Source organism: Drosophila takahashii, chromosome 3L (assembly GCF_030179915.1).
Source record: "Drosophila takahashii strain IR98-3 E-12201 chromosome 3L, DtakHiC1v2, whole genome shotgun sequence".
Classification (NCBI taxonomy): Eukaryota; Metazoa; Arthropoda; class Insecta; order Diptera; family Drosophilidae; genus Drosophila; species Drosophila takahashii.
The window spans coordinates 32,540,983-32,562,455 of record NC_091680.1 but is presented as its reverse complement, the minus strand read 5'-3'; the positions used below and the strand labels follow the sequence as shown (position 1 = coordinate 32,562,455).

The following is a 21,473-nucleotide window of genomic DNA, read 5'->3' as shown; positions in this document are numbered from 1 at the left end:
AATAATTTTTCGTCACAAATGTTGATATCAGAACTTTTGTATGTTGAAGGTGCGATCGTCACTAGTTTTTATCAAAATACCTTTTAAACGAGTTATAGCACATGGGTGTACCTTTAGTAGTGTAGAACTTACAAACTAACGAAATTTAGCTATTTTTAGCTTTTTCCCGCTAAAGTAGCGGCTTTTTCCAAAAGTCGTAGAACAAAAGATTCCTATATGGAACTCTTAAGTGCAAATTTACTGATTCCATGACCCTAAAATACAGTTCGGATACCCTCACACAAAATTCAATACTCAGGGAGCGTTAGTTGTTCGAGCTGGCAAAAGTGGCTATTTTCGTATAAAAATAACTTTTAAACGTGACTTTTTACAGTAATGTGTTGTATACCAAAATTTAAGGAATCTCAAGGGCTATACAGTTTAAAGTTGTAAGGAAAATCGTTAGAGCCGTTTTTGAGAAAATTAAAAAAAAGCTAAAAAGAAAGTTTCACAAAAATTTCTTTTGTTCATATCTTTTTAATTATTACATTTACACAAATTGCAAATAGAGGGCGTTTATAGCATTTAACAAGAGAGAACGCTATAGTCGAGTGCCTCGACTATTAGATACCCGTTACTCAGATAAACAACTTAATAGAAATATGCCTTCTTATATGTTATTCGCCGCTCGATTTTTACTTAGGGATCCTCTTTCTAGAAGAGGCTTTCTAGAACTTTCAATTCTGCCTAGCACATCTTCCGTCTCTCTCTAGCGCAGGTGAATGCACTTGTAAAAAACGTATACGAGCAAAAAGAGACAAAATGCGCGCCCCATTTCAAATAATTTAAAATTTGCATTAACATATTGTGAATTAGAGTGACCACAGAAAAAAGGCAGATTTTTTCCAATGCCATTTCCTAGATGGCGCTAGTGTATATTGTATTGCGCCATCTACCGCCAGATATTGGTACTACTGGTCATGAAAGGCGGAAATGTAGGCGCTGGCCAGGTTTAAGCGTTTATTGGGTTTGTGGGCGTAAGAGTGGTCGTGGCAATTTTATACTTGGCAGATCGATAGGTATTGACGAAGTGAATACATATACATATACTATTTTCATAATAGTTTCAAAACTGTGGGCGTTAGAGGGGGCTTGTGGGCATAAGAGGGGGCTTGTGGGCGTAAGAGGGGGCGTGGCACATTTTTGAAACAAACTTGCGCTGCGTAGGAGCTCCTAGAATCTGCATGCAAAATGCCAATCTTCTAGCTTTTATAGTTTCCAAGATCTCAGCGTTCATACGGACAGACAGACAGACAGACGGACAGACAGACGGACATGGCTAGCTCGACTCGGCTAGTGATCCTGATCAAGAATATATATACTTTATGGGGTCGGAAACGCTTCCTTCTAGCTGTTACATACTTTTGCACGAATACAATATACCCTTTTACTCTACGAGTAACGGGTATAAAAATACCTTTCAAACGAGATTCAGCACAAGTCTGTAGCTTTGGTAGTATAGAAGTTACGGCTTTCCGAATTTTAGCTATTTATAGCTTTTTTCCCGCTAAACTAGCGAGTTTTTCCAAAAGTGGTACAACAAAAGTTTTTTTTATCGATGTGATGAACGTCATATCAAATTTTCAAAACTTAAAAAACATGTTTTGGACAAACTGACAAACAGAATTAAATTTTCATTTTGGGAAGAAGAAGAAAATCGTATTTTGGCTATAACTTTTGAACGGAGGAAAAGGAATACAACTAAAATACTGCGAGGGGGCATTTATCCCCACCGGCCCCAACAGCTCCAAATTTCGAAATATTCACTTTTTCACTTTCACCGCTGTCTCTCCCAAGCCAATTGATTTCTTAAAGTCTTGGTATGCAATCCTGTTAGTTTTCCCAATACCTTTCGATAGGTGTATCATTCATTATGATCGGACCATCACAGTAGATTTTCATTTCTTCGTGTATATATAGTAGTCGCCTTCGCACACCCTCCTGGTGCGCTTCGTCACTACATGGACTGCCGTCCATAGTGAAATATTTTTGTAGGGTTAAATGACACTGATTTTATTTTCATTGTTAAATATTAATGAAAAATAATAAAAACAAGAAAGGAAGCTACCTTCGGCCAGCCGAAGCTTATATACCCTTGTAGATAAAAGAATACTCACTCGGTGCAGTTCCAGGGATTCCAGATTCAGCGTTTCGATTTATTTCAATTTTGTTTTTAAGTAGTCAAGAATCAAAACGCCTACTTCCTACAAAGTTACAATGAATTTTCTTATATTTGATTGGGAGCCTTAAGATATAGTGGTCCGATCCGGCTGGCTCCGACATATGTACTACCTGCAATAGCAAGAAGACCTTCGGGAAAGTTTCATCGCGATAGCTTTAAAACTGAGAGACTAGTTCGCATAGAAACGGACAGACGGACAGACGGACAGACGGACATGGCTAGATAGACTATACTAGGCTATTGGTGCTGATCAAGAATATATATACTTTATGTGGTCGGAAACGTCTCCTTCACTGCGTTGCAAACATCTGACTGAAATTATAATACCCTCTACAAGGGTATAAATATTATTATATTAATAAATATTAATATAAATATAATATTGCGAATAAAAAGTCGCAATTACAATATTATTTTTACCTTGCAATTAATATAAGTTGAAATATGTTTTTTAGCTGTGTCTCCATAGAACAACACGATGAAAATTAAAAAATTATTTGTTGGGAATTTGTAAAAATATCATGTATAATGACATGCATTTATATTTGTCCCTTTCTAAGCCTCTAATAAATGATCAAATGAATAAGCCAAGTAACCGCACTAAGAAAGTCGAAGGATTGATGTTTAAAAAATTGTATTGGTTTTTAAATTCTGTTGTCGGTGTCTTTAAGTACAAAATTTTAACTTATTTTTTAGATAGCTTTCGGACCTCCATCGATTTTAAGTGCCTTGTGGTGGTCACGATTCTCCAAAATTAAGATTGTAAAAACATTGGGTGCGTTCAGCAGAACAACATGATCACTGATTACTGATCCATCACAAGTGCCACAAGGCACTTAAAATCGATAGAGGTCCGAATACCCGATACATCGATGTTGATCTAAGCATTAGTATGAGTCAATCTTGGCTAGCTTTTGAGATAAATAAAACCAGGGACCGTAACTGTTATAATTTTTGTTTTAAAAATCACACTTTAACAGTTATTTTCTGATTTGTAAAGTAAAAATCAAAGAATAACTGTTATTTTTTGAGTTTTATAATAAAAGTTGACAAATAACAGTTATTCGTCGTGATCAAAAATAAAACTCAAACTTGATTTTTGGCGATTTTGTGGGTAAAATAAATTTAAAAAAAAATATAGTTATAAAATATGCGCGATCGCCTTTTTTAATAAATTTTTAGTAAGTTATATAAAACATGGTTAGCATGTTTTTTTTAATTATTTCATTTTTTCAAAAATGTCGAGGGAATAACTGTTATTCATAAAAATCAACAAATAACAGTTATTTTTTGAGTTTTATTATAAAAATCAAAAAATAAAAATCATTACGGATTTGTAAACTACTATGGCTAATAAAAATAGTGGTGTATTTAAAAAAATTTTATGACCCTTCTAAGTGCGTGATTTTTTTTGTAAGAAACATTTACAATAACAGTTATTTTCGGTCCCTGAAAAAAAATTAAATGAACATCGATGAGAACGGTATTTTTTCTCGGTGTACAAAAGCTAGAAGGTTGAGATTTCCCACACATATTCTAGGGCTTCCTACGCAGCGCAAGTTTATTTCAGCCGAGCGCCACGCACCTCTAATGACCACAATCGCCCATTAACGATTTTAAAATGTGTCTGGCGGCCACACCCTTAAAGATTTCCGAGAAGTATGAATGCAATTTTGTTGTGTACATTTATACCTATCGAAATGTAGAAGAAATTTTTTAAATCGGACCATTCATTAAAAAGTTATAAGCAATCAAAAAAATGTAATATATCCATCTCCCTCGCACTCCCTTTAGCCGAGTGACGGGTATTTGATAGTCGGGACACGAACCCGACTATAGCGTTCTCTCTTGTTTTACTACTTGAATGACAGTGAAAAATTATAATTATTCGTGTGTGGGCACATGCTTACCAAACCAAACGGTAGTAAGAAACGTACTGCGTGGGCAAACACTCATTTGGACAATGTAAATACAATATCCATTTATTTATTTAAGGCTTCAAGTCGTTAAGTGAGAGTCGTTTTGAGGGAAATGCAAAGTAAATACATCAAAATATTGGGAATGTTATAAGGATAGTTGAGATGTATTATATATTAACCGTAACCAGAGCTCATCAACCGAATTTTTCTAATTGGGCTGCTCAGTTGAAAGAAAATTGAGAATGTCTAGCTCAAGGTCTCAGCAACAATCCTTTTTATACCCGTTACTCGTAGAGTAAAAGGGTATATTGTATTCGTGCAAAAGTATGTAACAGCTAGAAGGAGGCGTTTCTGACCATATAAAGTATATATATTCTTGATCAGGATCACTAGCCGAGTCGATCTAGCCATGTCCGGCTGTCCGTCTGTCTGTCTGTATGAACGCTGAGATCTCGGAAACTACAAAAGATAGAAGGTTGGGATTTCTAACACATATTCTTGGGCTTCCTACGCAGCGCAAGTTTATTTTATCAAGGTGCCACGCCCCCTCTAACACCCAAAAACCGCAAAAAGCCGTGTCGCCCACAGTTTTGTGTATAAATAGTACCAATTCCGTGCCATAGATGGCGCGTCGCCGCGTGCTGAACACTCCTGCTGGTGCTGAAAAAAGCCGGTCACTCTAATTTGATATATGTGAATGCAAAATGTAAATTATTTGAAATGGGGCGCGCGAAAAACATGCCAGAAGGCATATTTATATTGAAGTTGTTAAGCTGAGTAACGGGTATTTAATAGTCGAGGAACTCGACTATAGCGTTCTCTCTTGTTTTCGTTTCGTTCGGGATCTCGGTCTCGGGTTTTTAGTTGACCGGAACACTCGGATCGGTCCGCAACTGACCGCTGGATACGAACAAAATCGTTCGTCGCTCATATTTTGACAGTCAGTAGGGGAGCAAAACAACAAAAGGGCTCCTACAATAGGTTTGTTTTTTTGTTGCTGGGTCAGGTTTAGGGAAAAACAAGAGAGAACGCTATAGTCGGGTGCCCCGACTATTAGATACCCGTTACTCAGCTAAAGGGAGTGCGAAGGAGATGGAGATAAAAACTTTGATCCGCCGTAATTGTTTAACGAATGGTCCGATTTAAAAAATTTCTTCTACATTTCGATAGGTATTGATTAACACAAAAAACTGCATTTTTACTTTTACGAAATATTGCAATTTTTTAAATCGTATATAACCGATTGTGGGTGTTAGAGGGGGCGTGGCACCCTTTTTAAACTACAAACTTTTACAAACTACTTGCGCTGCGTAGGAACTGCTAGAATCTGCATGCAAAATGTCAATCTTCTAGCTTTTATAGTTTCCGAGATCTCAGCGTTCATACAGACAGACAGACAGACAGACAGACAGACAGACGGACAGACGGACATGGCTATATCGACTCGGCTAGTGACCCTGATCAAGAATATATATACTTTATTGGCTCGGAAATGCTTCCTTCTAGCTGCTACATACTTTTGCACGAATACATTATACCCTTTTACTCTACGAGTAAGGGGTATAAAAGAGAAATATATAGCGGCCAAAAAAACGTTTTATTCAAATATTAAAAAATGTTGATACATTTTTATATAATGAAAACTGCGACACTCAAGATACTCAAAAATTAACTGTTGCTTGTAATTCGATCGTCCGTTACGTGTTTAATCTTCGTCGCACTGACCACACTTCCCACCTAGTCAATAATGTTCTTGAGCTTAGCCTTAGTCAGTGGATTGACCTTAAAACATTAATTTTTATTCATAAGATTGTGTGCACCCGTGAACCGTCTTACTTGTTTCAGAAACTTCTTCCAGCTCAATCGCAAAAAACACAAAATTTTATTATCCCTCGATATAAAACCTTATGCTCGAAGAGACAATTTTTTATAAATGCAATTCGCCTATGGAACTATCTCCCACATGCTATCAAAACAATTAGAAGCGCGTCTCAATTTAAATCGAAAATTAAAAAATTAATGCTAGATCAAAATTAGTTGCAAACTTATAATCAAATTATTAACCCTACTTTGTTAGATTTTAAGTTTTACTTTTAAATTAAATTATTCTTGTTACTCAATCCGATGTGACTAGCGCAATAAATATAAGTTTTTACTTGTAGCGTTAGGATATAAACAAATAAAATTGAAAATTGAAATATTATTTTTTGTTTATGTTTACATATTTAATATTACAAATTACGCTTTGTTATTGTTAAAGATTTTATGTCTTTTGTTCAGGCTGAAATTAAGCGCCGAAAATGACCTCTCCAATGATATATGTTATGAAAGAGGGACTAGCACAACTTTCGCTACACCCTTCAAATAAGGGGACTTAAATTTTAGTCATAAAAATTAATATTGTTGGTCATTAATGGCAGGTGACCATGAAACGAAGTAAGTACACGAAGTAAGAAGTAAGTACACAGAGAGAATTATTTAAGTAATTTGTACTCAAATTGAGTATTTTTCTTCTTGAAAATTAAGCATGGACAGAAATACTCATTCTGAGTACAAAATACTAACTATCAGTACAAATTAGTCAAAATTTTTTTATTATTAACGACATTTTTTCTCAAAATGAGTACAAACTGCACTCATTTTTGGAAATTCATTGGATATTATTTTAAAAATGTGTATTGCCTTTTTTCAAATTAAGTACTGAAAAATTATGGAATTGAGAAAAACATTCTCAATCCGGAGAACTTCCTTTCTTAGTTACACACTATTTTAAGGGCTATACAGTATATCTTAGGGGAGTGTAGGGTAAGGTGACGAACGATTCGTTTTTTGAATGTAACTTTTCTAAAAATCAATATTTTTTAAAAGTGTAAACGCAGAAAGTTGCTTACATCTACTAAGCGTATCCCTGTAAAATTTGAATTCGAAATTCCAATGCAGCCAAATCCCACAGTGTTTGGCGTGAACCCTTCTTTTTTTGCACTTTCAAAAGTTGTAGGGTAATGTGACGAACGATTTGTTCTTTAATGTAACTTCTCCAAAAATCAATATTTTTTAAAAGTGTAAAAGCAGAAAGTTACTTACATTTACTGGTCATATTTCAGAAAAATTTGGATTCGAAATTTCAACGTAGCCAAATCCCACAGCGTTTGGTGTAAATCATCCTTTTCACAAACAAAAAAATACATTTTTTTATATATAATTTACGGAAAAGTTATTTTCGATACGGAAAAGAAGGAAGTAATAAGATAATGCCCAAACTTACAAAAAAAAAGGTCAATGTGCAATTTTTTTAAAATTAAATTAAACTGACGTCACTATTATTATATTTTTATTACAAATAACACTGTGCAGCATTTTTACTGTTTTTTAAATTTACCTCGACGGATGCTATATTTTTGGATTCCTTACGAATTCCCAAGTTAAACTGCGTTTCCCAAAAAGTTTCCCGACGCAAGGATTCTTAGCAAAAGGACCTCAAAGTTGGAAAAATGCTGAAATTGGCCAACTTTTCGGAGCTCCCAGAGGCAAACGGATTCATGGTTTGATTCGATGTTAAAGTTTTTTAAAAAAAAAACCCTTTATCATTCAAACCCCTTACTTAGAATAATTTTAGAATTTGTATTAAGGGAGAAACAAATTTTAGAAAACATAGTCAAAAAACATAAAAGCATACAGCTGCGGTCAAAATAGTAGAGGTCTTGCCGTCCTGTGTTTTTAAAAGTTTGTTGTTGTAACTTTTTTTATCCAATTAGTCTAATAGTAAAATTATAATCAATACAATATTACCAGGAAAAGATCAATTACAACAACAAACTTTTAAAAACGCAAGGCGGCCACACTACTACTATTTTGACCGCAGTTGTACGTTTTTAGTTTTTTGACTATGTTTTCTGGAATTTATTTCTGCCATAAAAAAAATCCTAAAATTATTTTAAGTATGGGGTTTGAAAGATAAAGGGTGTATCTTTTAAAAAACTTTAACATCGAATCAAACCATGCATCCATTTGCCTCTGAGAGCTCCGCAAAGTTGGCCAATTTCAGCATTTTTCGAACTTTGAGGTCCTTTTGCTAAGAATCCTTGCGTCGGGAAACTTTTTGGGAAACGCAGTTTAACTTGGGAATTTGTAACGAATCCAAAAATATAGCATCCATCGAGGTAAATTTTTGATGCTGCATAGTGTAATCAACGATAACAATTAAAATTCTTGAATAAAAAAAGTTCGTCACAATACCCTACAAAAAGTTCGTCACGATACCCTACAAGGTGGACTTGGAGCAAAAACGGTGTCACTCTCAAACGGCGCAAAAGAAAAAAACGCGAAGTACCAAAAACTGTTGATAAAGATTTCATGTATACGTGCATATATTTGCCTGATTTTATTTTCCACTCATCTTTGCTCTGGCACTGCTGAAACACAAGTAAATTGAATAGGTTTGCTAGTTTGCGCACAACATTTTTAGCGAAAATTACCTCACGAACAAATTACGGGACTTCTTATTAATATTACTGTAAATACATTGTCGACACGATAAGGGGAGACTACTACATTTATTTGGAATTTTTGTCGAGACGTCATATATGAGATACGACGAGTTCGTCACATTACCCTACTGGTCAAATTACCCTACACTCCCCTAATTGTTTCATAATTATGTGAATAATAAACTGTTATAAATAAAACAAACTTACTTTTTGTTCGACTTAAGTCGCCTTCTCCGTCACTCGAGCCCCAGACCTTAAAATTCTGGAAAAAATTGGGTCTGAATCGTGTGTTAGAGGAGGTGTGCACTAAGAAAGGACTTTTTAAAATTCGGCTCCTAAGGACTCCCAGGATTCTCGAAAAATTCGAAATTGCTTGATTAAAACATCAACTATTCCCACAGTTTTCAACCAAACAAGTTGATATTTTTATTTTAAGCTTTGTTTGTGAAAATCTTTGAAAGCCCAGAAGATGAGCCCCAACCGACTTCCTGTTGGGGCACTTAATTAATATTTCCGCACCGATTATGCGATCGGATCCGTTTTTGGTTTAAAGTATGGAGCTATGTCATACAATCAGTAAGGTATTTTTTTTTTTTGACCCACGGTTGATTTGATATGATTTTTTTTGTAAGATTGCGGGGGTGGCAGGGGGTCTTTTTGGCAGCATGATGTTTTCATACCCTTGCAGAGGGTATTATGATTTCAGTCAGAAGTTTGCAACGCAGTGAAGGAGACGTTTCCGACCCCATAAAGTATATATATTCTTGATCAGCATCACAAGACGAGTCGATCTAGCCATGTCCGTCTGTCCGTCTGTCCGTCTGTCCGTCTGTCTGTTTCTACGCAAACTAGTCTCTCAGTTTTTGAGCTATCGGAATGAAACTTTCGCAAAAGTCTTCTTCCTATTGCAGGTAGTATATATGTCGGAACCGACCGGATCGGACAACTATATCTTAATGCTCCCATAGGAAGGATCGGAAAAAAAAACTTAAAAAAATTCTAGCTTCGGTGTTTTTTGAAATATTACCTTCTACTTTTGGGGATGTTATTTTTTAAATATTTCTGAATTTCGAATTAATTATGTAAAACTAACTATACTATCATATAGCTGCCATAGGAACGATCGGAAAATTAATGGAAAAGTAATAGGAAATAAATTCTAGCTTCTTTGGTTTTTATTGTATTATCTTCTACTCTAGGATATGACTCTTTTTAAATATTTCCGAATTTCAATTTTAATTTGATCAAAATCGGACGACTATATCATATAGCTTAATGAGAAATATTAGAAAATTGAACATTTTTGCGATTTGTTAATTAATAGGAATGATCTGCAAGGGTATATAAGCTTCGGCTGGCCGAAGCTAGCTTCCTTTCTTGTTGTTTTTTGTTTGCTTCGGCAGTTCGCACCACTCACGAACGTCAGCAGAAGCAGAGAGAGAGTAGTGAGCAGAGAGAGAGAGTCATTTGAAGCGAAAGAGAGGCGGCCAATGTTTTTTTCTGGTTTGAAAATACCTGATCAAAATTGTACTATTTGGATACCAGAACGGATTATCTAATGGATGCCATTCTAAGTCAAAGTGTGTAGCAAACCCATAAAATTGACAGGGAATTTTTGTTTTGATTTTAATAGAATTTTGGATTGGTTTTCAGTCGTCACATTTGCATGTACATAAATATGTAATGATTCAATTAGGATAAAATAACGGATCACATAATGGATGTAATTGTAAATCAAATATTTTGAAAAAAATTAAAAAAAATTGTGTTTACATTGTGTTCAAGACGAAGAAAATTGTTGGGAAATTTCGTCTCCAAAATTACACCCACTGTTTTCACCCAAAAGAGTTGGAGCTTTATGTGCGTTTTTAATTTTCCTTATTTCCGGAATTATTTAACTCCAGCTATTGATCCCCAGCCGACATTGGAGCACTTCTTTTTTTGTTCACCTACCAATCCTGCGAGCGGATCCGTTTTACGCTTAAAGCATTTTGGCCGTAGCCTTTCACAGAAAGAGTGTATCTTTTAAAAAACTTTAACATCAAAACAAACCATGAATCCGTTTACCTCTGAGACCTCCGGAAAAATAACCAATTTCAGCATTTTTCGAACTTTGAGGTCCTTTTGCTAAGAATTCAAAAAATATTTTATTTTTAAAAATAATTTAAAACAAGAGAGAACGCTATAGTCGGGTGAGTGTCCCAACTATCTAATACCCGTCACTCAGATAAAGGGAGTGCGAGGGAGATGGATATATAACATTTTTTTGATTGCGCATAACTTTTTAATGAATGGTCCGATTTTAAAAATGTCTTCTACATGTTGATTAACTATTGATGCCGTATACAGAACCAAATTGCTCTTATACTTTTCGGAAATCTTTAAAGATGTGGGCGCCAGACACATTTTAAAATAGTTAGTGGGCGATTGTGGGCGTTAGATGGGGCGTGGCGCCCGGCTGAAATAAATTTGCGCTGCGTAGGAAGCCCAAGAATATGTGTGGGAAATCTCAACCATCTAGCTTTTGTAGTTTTCGAGATCTCAGCGTTCATACAGACGGACAGACAGACATGACTATATCGACTCCGTTAGTGACCCTGATTAAGAATATATATACTTTATAGGGTCGGAAACGCTTCCTTCTAGCTTTCGCACGAATACAATATACCCTTTTACTCTACGAGTAAAGGGTATAAAAAGTTGATTTTATGACAAAAAAAATTGACTTTGTTATAACGAATTCAAATTTATCGCATCCGTCGACGTTTAGAAGTTTTAGATGTAACATAGTAATTATAGTTATTATCTACTCCTAAATCTTGTCAAATTTCACCGCATTTAGGAGTAGATAATAAAATCAAAAAAGCGGTTTCATTCGTTTAATAAATCTAATAAAATGTTCTCATGAAAACGGTTTAAATCGAAATTAAAGCATACAATGAACAATAGATTCAAGGAATAGTTAAAATTAGTTCCATTTAAGATTTAATTCTCATATTTCTTTTTTCATCAGGGAAATCTTGAAAATTTTGGGATTTTCAACTTTGGCGTCGAATTCCAAATAAATGGGCAATGGTTGACAATGGGGAGTATTTTTTAGGAATGCCGTGATGTATTGAGCGTAGATTTCATCGAAAATAATAATGGTTAGTCTAATTATATAGGCCACATAATTTGAAATGTCGGCAAACATCGGTTTTTTGTATTCTTAGCTATAGCGCGGAACCTGTAGGTGATGGGACGTAAGTTTGTATGGGACTTTTACTCAGGAGCACCCAATTATCATGGAAAACTAGAAATGATTCCTGGAAATTTCACAAAGTTCAGTTTTGTGTTCCTGTGTAAGTCATGGCAAATTCTAGGAGTAAGATTATAAATATGTTCCGGGTCGGAGTGGTTCACAACCCTGATTTTTTACAATTTATCTCTGGCGACATTATGAAGTACATATATTTTCTTATCTTAGGTGTATGAACTTGAAAGAAGATTTAAGCAGCAGAGGTATCTCTCCGCCCCTGAACGAGAACACTTGGCCAGTCTTATTCATTTAACCCCAACACAGGTGAGTAAAAGAGAATATTATAATATTGATCAGACAGATTTCTATAACACTAGTTTACAATTTTAGATTTTTTTTTATATAAACGCTGGGACCCATTTTTTTGGTTTGTTGAGTCACTGATGACGATGAAAAAAAATTTTTTTCCAAAGAATAGTTTTGGAGATATTTCAAATTTTAAATTTCTGACAACTTGTTTTATTAAATGTTACAGTTCCTAAAATGTACTTTTTAAACCAGGGTCCGTAAATAATATTTATTTATTTTTTATACCAAAAAAATCATGTTCAAAAAAAAATCCTAGAAAAAAAATAACTCACTTTTTAAACGCCATAGTTTCAATATCCGGTTTAATTTGTATTTTTCCAATTTTTATTTAAAACTCGAATGATAATCGTTTTTTTTTTTAAGTTTTTTATAAAACTCTAAAAGTAATGTTTATTTTTTTAATTTTTATTTCAGCTCTTGAAATAATGATTATTTATTGAGTTTTATTTTTTGCTTGACAAATAACTTTTTTAATACACTAAGTAAACCATGGCCAACACATTAAGGATATTTTTAAGTCTGTACAATTACCGGGAACCGCCAAAAACAAAGACTAAATAGTTTCCCTATGCTAGCTGAATTCAAAGTATTTATACCCGTTACTCGCAGAGTAAAAGGGTATATTGTATTCGTGCAGTATGTAACAGGGAGAAAGAAGCATTTCCGACCCTATAAAGTATATATGGGCACTTCCACCAAAAGGTCCACCAAGCCAAAAAACTTGAAGCTTGAAAAAAACATATTTCCACATGATTTTGCTGCCATATTAGTTTCTAATTAGTTGGATCCTGAGCTAAACTAAAAATTTGGAGTATAGTTTGATTATTTTTATGACAAGCCCCAATAATATACATAAAAGTTAGTTTTTGGCTATTTTTTGTTATTTTTTGGACCTGTCTTCTGTTGTTAATTTATCCTATAGGAATGCTAATATGTGACATTTTTCTGTACTGAATGCTTCATTCACATGTTAAACTATTAAGTTAAAAGCAAAACATCCAGCAATTGAGAGGTAGAGGTAAAGAAATCCGCTTTACAAAACTGTCGGAAAAAATGTCCCGAGCAACATGTCCCGAGCGAATGATGTTGAAACTGCATAAAAAAAACAACGGCAAAGAATTTTTGAGAAAAACCAAAAGCATTTCACAGCGACATGTTTGAACAACATTCTAAAAAAATCGCATTCAAATATTCCATCAGAATTCGCTAATTTCTGGTGTTGTATGAACTTCCCCGAAATCCACTTCTATTTTTGTCCCGAGCGAATACGGCAGTTTTTTACCGATATCTTAAAAACTAAAAGTGGTACAAAATCAAGATTTTTACAAAATAATAGAGCCTGGGAAGAGTGAAAAGAAAAGCCCATAATTAAAATTAAAATCCATTTTTTTAAAATTTTTTTTTTAAAAGATTCAAAAAGATTTTTCAAGATTTCTGAGAAATATATTTATATATATCAATGCAATTTTGTTGTGTATATTTATACCTTTCAAAATGTAGAAGACATTTTTCAAATCGGATCATTCATTAAAAATGTATACGCAACCAAAGAAATTTTATAAATCCTCAATCACTTCCTTTAGCCGAGTAACGGGTATTAGATAGTCGGGACACCAACCCGACTATAGCGTTCTCTCTTGTTTTATATGTATTGGGTATTGAAAAAATAATTCAAAATAGAAAATATTTATCCCAAATTAGAAGTTTGCAATGCAGTCGAGGAGACATTTCCGACCTTATAAATCAGGGACCAAAAATAACACTATGCAGCATCAAAAATTAACCTCGATGAATGCTATATGTTCGGATTCGTTACGAATTCCCAAGATAAACTGCGTTTTCTAAAGAGTTCCCCGACGCAAGGATTCTTAGCAAAAGGACCTCAAAGTTCGAAAAATGCTGAAATTGACCAACTTTGCGGAGCTCTCAGAGGCAAATGGATGCATGGCTTGGTTCGAAATTAAAGTTTTTTAAAAGATACACCCTTTATCTTTCAAACCCCATACATAAAATAATTTTAGGATTTTTTTTAAGGCAGAAATAAATTTCAAAAAACATAGTCAAAAAACTGAAAAACATACATCTGCGGTCTAAATAGTAGCAGTGTCGCCGCCTTGTGTTTTTAAAAGTTTGATGTTGTAATTTTTTCTTATCCAATTAGTCTAATAGTAAAATTATAATCAATACAATATTACCAGGAAAATATCAATTACAACAACAAACTTTTAAATACACAGGGCGGCAACACTACTACCATTTTGACCGCAGCTGTATACTTTTATGTTTTTTGACTATGTTTTCTAGAATTTGTTTCTGCCTTAAAAAAAATCTTAAAAATTTTTTAAGTATGGGGTTTAAAAGATAAAGGGTGTATCTTTTAAAAAACTTTAACATCGAATCAAACCATGCATTTATTTGCCTCTGAGAGCTCCGCAAAGTTGGCCAATTTCAGCATTTTTCGAACTTTGAGGTCCTTTTGCTAAGAATCCTTGCGTCGGGGAACTTTTTGGAAAACGCAGTTTAACTTGGGAATTCGTAACGAATCCAAAAATATAGCATCCATTGAGGTAAATTTAAAAAGCACTAAAAATGCTGCACAGTGTAATCGATGTAAAAAAAAAAGATAATCTTTAAAGAACTTGCGCTTTTTATATCATATAATACAGCGCCTTTGGTGATGCCATTTTACCAGTATTTTGCTACATGGACATCATCTATTGAAGGATTCGCGGTTTTTTGTTCATATTTGTGTTCCTCTTTTTCCTCGTTTTTCGGCAACACCTAAGATTCTTCATCATATAAGATTAAAAACCGCGAATTCTTTAGAAACATTTAAGAACAGTGAAGCACCTTAAATTCTTTTTGTGTGTTGATACTAAGAGGCGTATTAGATTTCTTTAAATTTCAGGCGGCATAAGGCCTTGAGTTTGTAAAACTTTTTTAATTTTTCTGCAGTGTAAACTGAAATTGAGTTTTCTCAATACATGTAAGTTAAGAGTAACTAAGTTTAGATGCCTTGCATGGTTACCGGTGTCACTACCGACAGCTAGGAACACTCTTAGGTGCCCATTTTAATTGGAAGGACAAGGCACACGACTGCAGCGTTTCTTATTGTTTTGCTCTACTTGCTTAAGGCGAGTACTTCGTCCTTAGTACATTTGCTAACCACTTTTAAAGCCTAACCTCTTGAATTTAAGGAAATTGGACTTCGAGTTTTATTTTCTGATCAAAAAATAAAACTCAAGGAATAAGTTTTATTTTTCATCTAGAAAAAAAAATAAAATAAAACGTTTTTTGAGTTTTTAAATAAAACTTATAATCATTACGGTCCCTGTTTTGAACACAGGAAAAGAGAACGCTATAGTCGAGTGCACCGATTATCAGATACCCGTTACTCAGTTAAAGGGTGTGCGAGGAAGATGGAAATATAAAACTTTGATCGGGAATAACATTTTACCGAATGGTCCGATTTAAAAAATTTTCTTCTATCTTTTACATTTTGGTACGTATTGTTAAACACAATAAAACTGCATTTTTACTTTTCCGAAATCTTTAAGGGTGAGGCGCCTTTTAAAATAGTTTAAGGCGATTGTGGGCGTTAGAGGGGGCGTGGCTTTTGGCTGAAACAAACTTGCGCTGCGCAAGAAGCCCAAAAATATGTGTGGCTAATCCCAACTTTCTAGCTTTTGTATTTTCCGAGGTCTTAGCGTTCATAGAAATGATTACCCTATCTTGTGATTTTTCTTGAATTGAGAAAAAAAAGTTTCTTGTTTTTTTTGTGATATACCCTAAATATGACTAAATATGGATATGACTCTTTTTAAATATTTCCGAATTTCAATTTTAATTTGATCAAAATCGGACGACTATATCATATAGCTGCCATAGGAACGATCGGAAAATTAATAAGAAATATTAGAAAATTGAACATTTTTGCGATTTGTTAATTAATAGGAATGATCTGCAAGGGTATATAAGCTTCGGCTGGCCGAAGCTAGCTTCCTTTCTTGTTTTTTTATGTTTTTATAGGCAAATCGGACTAAAAATGAGACAAAAACAAGAAAGGAAGCTAGCTTCGGCCAGCCGAAGCTTATATACCCTTGCAGATCATTCCTATTAATTAACAAATCGCAAAAATGTTAATTTTCTAATATTTCTCATTAATTTTCCGATCGTTCCTATGGCAGCTATATGATATAGTCGTCCGATTTTGATCAAATTAAAATTGAAATTCGGAAATATTTAAAAAGAGTCATATCCTAGAGTAGAAGATAATACAATAAAAATCAAAGAAGCTAGAATTTATTTCCTATTACTTTTCCATTAATTTTCCGATCGTTCCTATGGCAGCTATATGATATAGTAGTCCGATTTTTTAAATAATTAATTCGAAATTCAGAAATATTTAAAAAATAACATCCCCAAAAGTAGAAGGTAATATTTCAAAAAACACCGAAGCTAGAATTGTTTAAAGTTTTTTTCTTCCGATCCTTCCTATGGGAGCTATAAGATATAGTTGTCCGATCCGGTCGGCTCCGACATATATACTACCTGCAATAGAAAGAAGACTTTTGCGAAAGTTTCGTCCCGATAGCTCAAAAACTGAGAGACTAGTTTGCGTAGAAACAGACAGACGGACAGACGGACAGACGGACAGACGGACAGACGGACAGACAGACAGACGGACAGACGGACAGACGGACATGGCTAGATCGACTCGTCTTGTGATGCTGATCAAGAATATATATACTTTATGGGGTCGGAAACGTCTCCTTCACTGCGTTGCAAACTTCTGACTGAAATCATAATACCCTCTGCAAGGGTATAAAAAATAAATTGTGCATGTTTTGATATATTTTGGGAGGCATGTCTTAATCGTGTGAATTTTCTGGAAACTGCCTCTCTCTTTAAACGCACATACGAACACCGTCACATACTAGTTAATGCACTTGCTGTGCTTACCCAGTCGGGAGTGGAACGCATCCAGAATGGGTGATGGATAGCATCCGAAGCACCGATGCATGCATGCCCGATCGATGAACTTCTCACTTTCGTTTTACAGCAAAGCGGGACAAAATGGGTGCTATCCTATTCAGCGCTCCTTTTTCACGCATCGGCAATGGGTTTCAACTTCGGGAAACGTTCGGGATTGGTTTCCATTTTCCCTTCCAAAAGATGCGATCCAGAACGCATCTATTGAAGTAATTCTGGTCGCGTTCTAAAAAATGTGTTCTGAATCGCATCTTCTAGAGTGCTTCTGGATGCGATTCTCAGGAGTGAAAAAAAATAGTTCTACTCGGACTAAAAATACGTTTTTTTAATTTAATTTTTTATTCTTTAATTTTTTTTCTTATTAAACATATGCATAAGAAACGAAAAAACCGCGCGCATTCCCGCAGTGAGTGATTCTTTGTGAAACGCATCGAGATTTTCTTAATGGTCTCAAACCGATATCTCATTCCTATCACGACATTTCACCATTTAAAAAGAATTTTTAAAAAGGTTAAAAAAAAATCCATTTGACAGAAGCGAAGATATGGCGACGCTTTTTTTTGTTTAAATAATTTTTAACTTTAAATTACGTGGGGTATAAAATAAATAAAAATACTCCAAAATTATAATATGTGACAAGCTTTCATATAAAAATAACACCCATAATGGTTCTAGTGCAAAATATAGTCCAAACTTAAAAAAAAAAAATTTATTCGCGGTTTTCTGCAAATCGGCATTTTTAATCTTTATAAAAAAATAGTATAATGTTCTATACATAATTCTTGTTGGCCCCTGAAAGTTTCGTCATGGGACCTCCATTACTTTCTGCATAATTTAAAAAAAAAACAATAAAAAAACAAAGCAGTCTTTCGTTGTTATACATTAAATTATAATAGACAAACAGTTTTCGTTCTTCATTAATTCCGGGAGAACGACTGTTCCCATGTAGGTAAAACTCATAGGAAAAATGCAGTTTGGTATAGCAAAGAAATCCCTACCAATTTCAACGTGGGACAATAATAATGATGTTAAAGTTTTTTAAAAGATACACTTTTTATCTTTCGAGCCCGATACTTAGAATAATTTTAGGATTTTTATTAAGGGAGAAATAAATTTTAGAAAACATAGTCAAAAATTATAAAAGCTTACTGCTTTAAAAACACAGTGCGGCAATACTATTTTGACCGCAGCTGTAAGCATTTATAATTTTTGACTATGTTTTCTAAAATTTATTTCTCCCTTAATAAAAATCCTAAAATTATTCTATGTATGTGGTTCGAAAGATAAAGAGTGTATCTTTTAAAAAATTTTAACATCGAATCAAAACATGAACCCGTTTGCCTCTAAGAGCTCCGGAAAGTTGGCCAATTTCAGCATTTTTCGAACTTTGAGGTCCTTTTGCTAAGAATCCTTGCGTAGGGGAACTTTTTGGAAGACGCAGTTTAACTTGGGAATTCGCAACGAATCCAAAAATATAACATCCATCTAGGTAAATTTTTGATGCTGCATAGTGTTATTTAAACAAAAAAAAAAAGCGTCGCCATATCTTCGCTTCTGTCAAATGGATTTTTTTTTTACCTTTTTAAAAATTTCTTTTTAAATGGTGAAATGTCGTGATAAAAATGAGATATCGTTTTGAGACCATTAAGAAAATCTCGATATCTCGACTCCAATATCTCTTTTGTTCTTCTCATTTGTTTTTCAAGACCACCGTTTAAAAGATTATCATTTCATATTTTCCGTGCCAATGAATGCATTCCGGATGCATTCCGATGGAAGCTATAATTGCACCGATTGAAAAAAAGTGGTAAGCGTTCGGGTCTCGGCTAGGGTTCGGCTGCGACGTAAGAGAAGCTGCGATTGAACGGACCGCTCCCATTTTTCCTTCTAAAAGAAGCTATAGGGGAGTGATGTTTTAGGTTGCATCTAGAATCCATTCTGGATGCTGTCCAACATTGTATCGTATTTTTACTGTGGACAAAGATGCAATCCGGATGCGTCCCGAAAGCCGACCACTCCAAAACTTCCGACTGGGTACGCACAAGAAAATTCTCGATAACTGTCGTCGCAACACGCCGCGGACTAACCGCATGTCTTCTTCTTTTTCGTTTCGAAGAAAGAATTAGAAGCATACAAAAAAAAAATTTTCTTAAATCTATGGTGATTTTCTAATTCTACTTTTCTGTTTTCAAGAAACCATTTTTTTTTTTAATTTAGAAAAATTCTTTAAATTTATAAAAATGTACCGTGGGTTTCAATGCGACTTTCTAGATTCTAGAAAAGGCTGAAGTACATATTTTTTTTAATTTCATGGCGAAATCGCCATTAATTTAAGTCAAAAATTTTCGAGAGCAAACTGGGAAAAAAAAACCCGAGATTTAAGAAAAAAATAATTTTTCTAAATTTAAGAAAAGTTTTTCATAACATTCTGTTTCTATGGACTTTTTTCCACGGTTCAAGAAAACAATTTCTTAAATTAAGAAAAATTTCCATTTTATGGCGGTTTTCTAAAATTTAGCAAAACAAATTTTTGAGTGTTTTTATAAATATTTGAAAACCCGTTACTCGTAGAGCAAAAGGATGTGTTCGTGCAAAAGTATGTAAGAGGTATAAGGAAGCGTTTTCCCATCTAGTGATTCTGAACTAGCCGAGTCGATCTAGCCAAAGACATTAGAATATAGATTGGTCTTTGATCTAGCCATGTCCGTCTGTCGGTCTGCCCGTCTGTATGAATGCTGAGATCACGGAAACTAATAAATCTAGAAAGTTGGGATAAACGATGGGATGGGATTAATGATACCATTTAACGGCGTCCAAGTAACTTTTATTCCTGAGCGAAAAAAATAAAAATCTACAATAATCATTATTTTTGAGTTTTATTTTTTCCGATCATAAATAATGATTATTTTTTATTTTTATTTTATCAAAAATTATTATTATTATGGTAAAAATACCAAAAATAAAAATCATGGCGATAATGAATAGATAAAGCAAAGATAGTCACTATGGTGTTTTGGCATATGTCGATCCTAAGTGCCTGATTTTTCGGATCAAAAATATATCAATAATTATTGATTATAATCTTCATTTACGGTCCCTGGTGAAAAACGCATTTTTGACTTTGGAAAAATTTAAAAAAGGGCTTCCCAGGGGGCGGGTTTTTTAATTCCTAAGCGAAATTTAAAAACAAAATGGAAATTCGATCATTTTCAGCGGAGGTGAACACCGCAAAACTTTTTTTTAATAGATTTCCAGCAATCGCTTTGCTACCGATATATTAGCCGATAGTATCGGCTATTAAAAATTGTGGATGTTACTTAAATGACACTTAATATTATACAAAAGGTTTGAATTAAATCCATCCAACCAGTTTTTATAGGAAAAATCGCAAATTTAGTCGTTTTTTTGGTCCAAAAAACCATTTTTACTTTTCCGAAATATTTAAATTTTTAAAATCGTATACAAGCAATTGTGGGCGTTAGAGGGGGCGTGGCACCACTTTGAAACAAACTTGCGCTGCGAAGGAACTCCAAGACTCTTCATGCCAAATACCAATCCTCTAGCTTTTATAGTTTCCGAGATCTCAGCGTTCATACGGACGGACAGACGGACAGAAGGACTTGGCTATATCGACTCCGCTAGTGACCCTGATCAAGAATATATATACTTTATAGGGTTGGAAATGCTTCCTTCTAGCTGTTACATACATTTGCACCAATACAATTTACACTTTTACTCTACGAGTAACGGGTATAATTATTATTTTTACGGAGAAGTTATAAATAAATAAATGTAATTTTTTAATAGATTAAAAAATGACTTTTTACTTTTTGTCATTCAGAAATTGTCAAAACACTTAAAATTTAACTTATAATCATTAAAAATTGTTAAGGGACTAGTTAAGCAAAATGAATTCATAAGGATCCGACAAAAATAAGAGAGTGGCCCTACTTGCTGCGACGTTTTTTCATAGAAAAAAGCCGAGGCCTTGTTAAAAAATTTAAAATTTTAAAAGTGTAAAAACTTTTTTTTTTTAATTTTAATTTGTTTTTATTATTGAGAAATTAAAAACACATTTTTAAAAACCTTTTTTTTAAAGGAAGAGGTTTTAGAGGAATGATTGAAAAAGACACGAAGTAAATCGGATTACTACAACCGGAGATACAGATTTTCAATGAGAGGATACTTTTTAATTACTTTTAATTTGTTCACATCTATTCTCAACCAATTTGATGCGTTGAACAAAC

At 34.1% G+C, this 21,473-nt stretch overlaps 1 protein-coding gene and 2 long non-coding RNA genes across 7 annotated transcripts in view; 1 reads left to right on the top strand and 2 right to left on the bottom strand.

Annotated features, from left to right (window-relative positions):
• LOC138913094 (uncharacterized) overlaps positions 1–8,699 on the bottom strand; it is a 34,556-nt gene extending 25,857 nt beyond the window's left edge. The window contains exon 1 of the long non-coding RNA XR_011418675.1: positions 8,616–8,699. This is a non-coding gene — a long non-coding RNA (uncharacterized lncRNA). The remainder of the gene's footprint in view (positions 1–8,615) is intronic.
• scro (scarecrow) overlaps positions 1–21,473 on the top strand; it is a 113,875-nt gene that overhangs the window by 52,059 nt on the left and 40,343 nt on the right. For 4 of the 5 annotated variants that reach the window (XM_070215451.1, XM_044392567.2, XM_044392566.2 and 1 more), the window contains one exon: positions 12,094–12,189. In XM_070215451.1, the coding sequence (XP_070071552.1) occupies positions 12,094–12,189 (96 nt within the window). Of the gene's footprint in view, positions 1–6,420; positions 6,501–12,093; positions 12,190–21,473 lie in introns of those variants that run through there. The other variant, XM_044392568.2, reaches the window with a different exon arrangement.
• The window catches only part of LOC138913093 (uncharacterized), an 86,188-nt gene that overhangs the window by 29,839 nt on the left and 34,876 nt on the right, over positions 1–21,473 (bottom strand). The window lies entirely within an intron of this gene.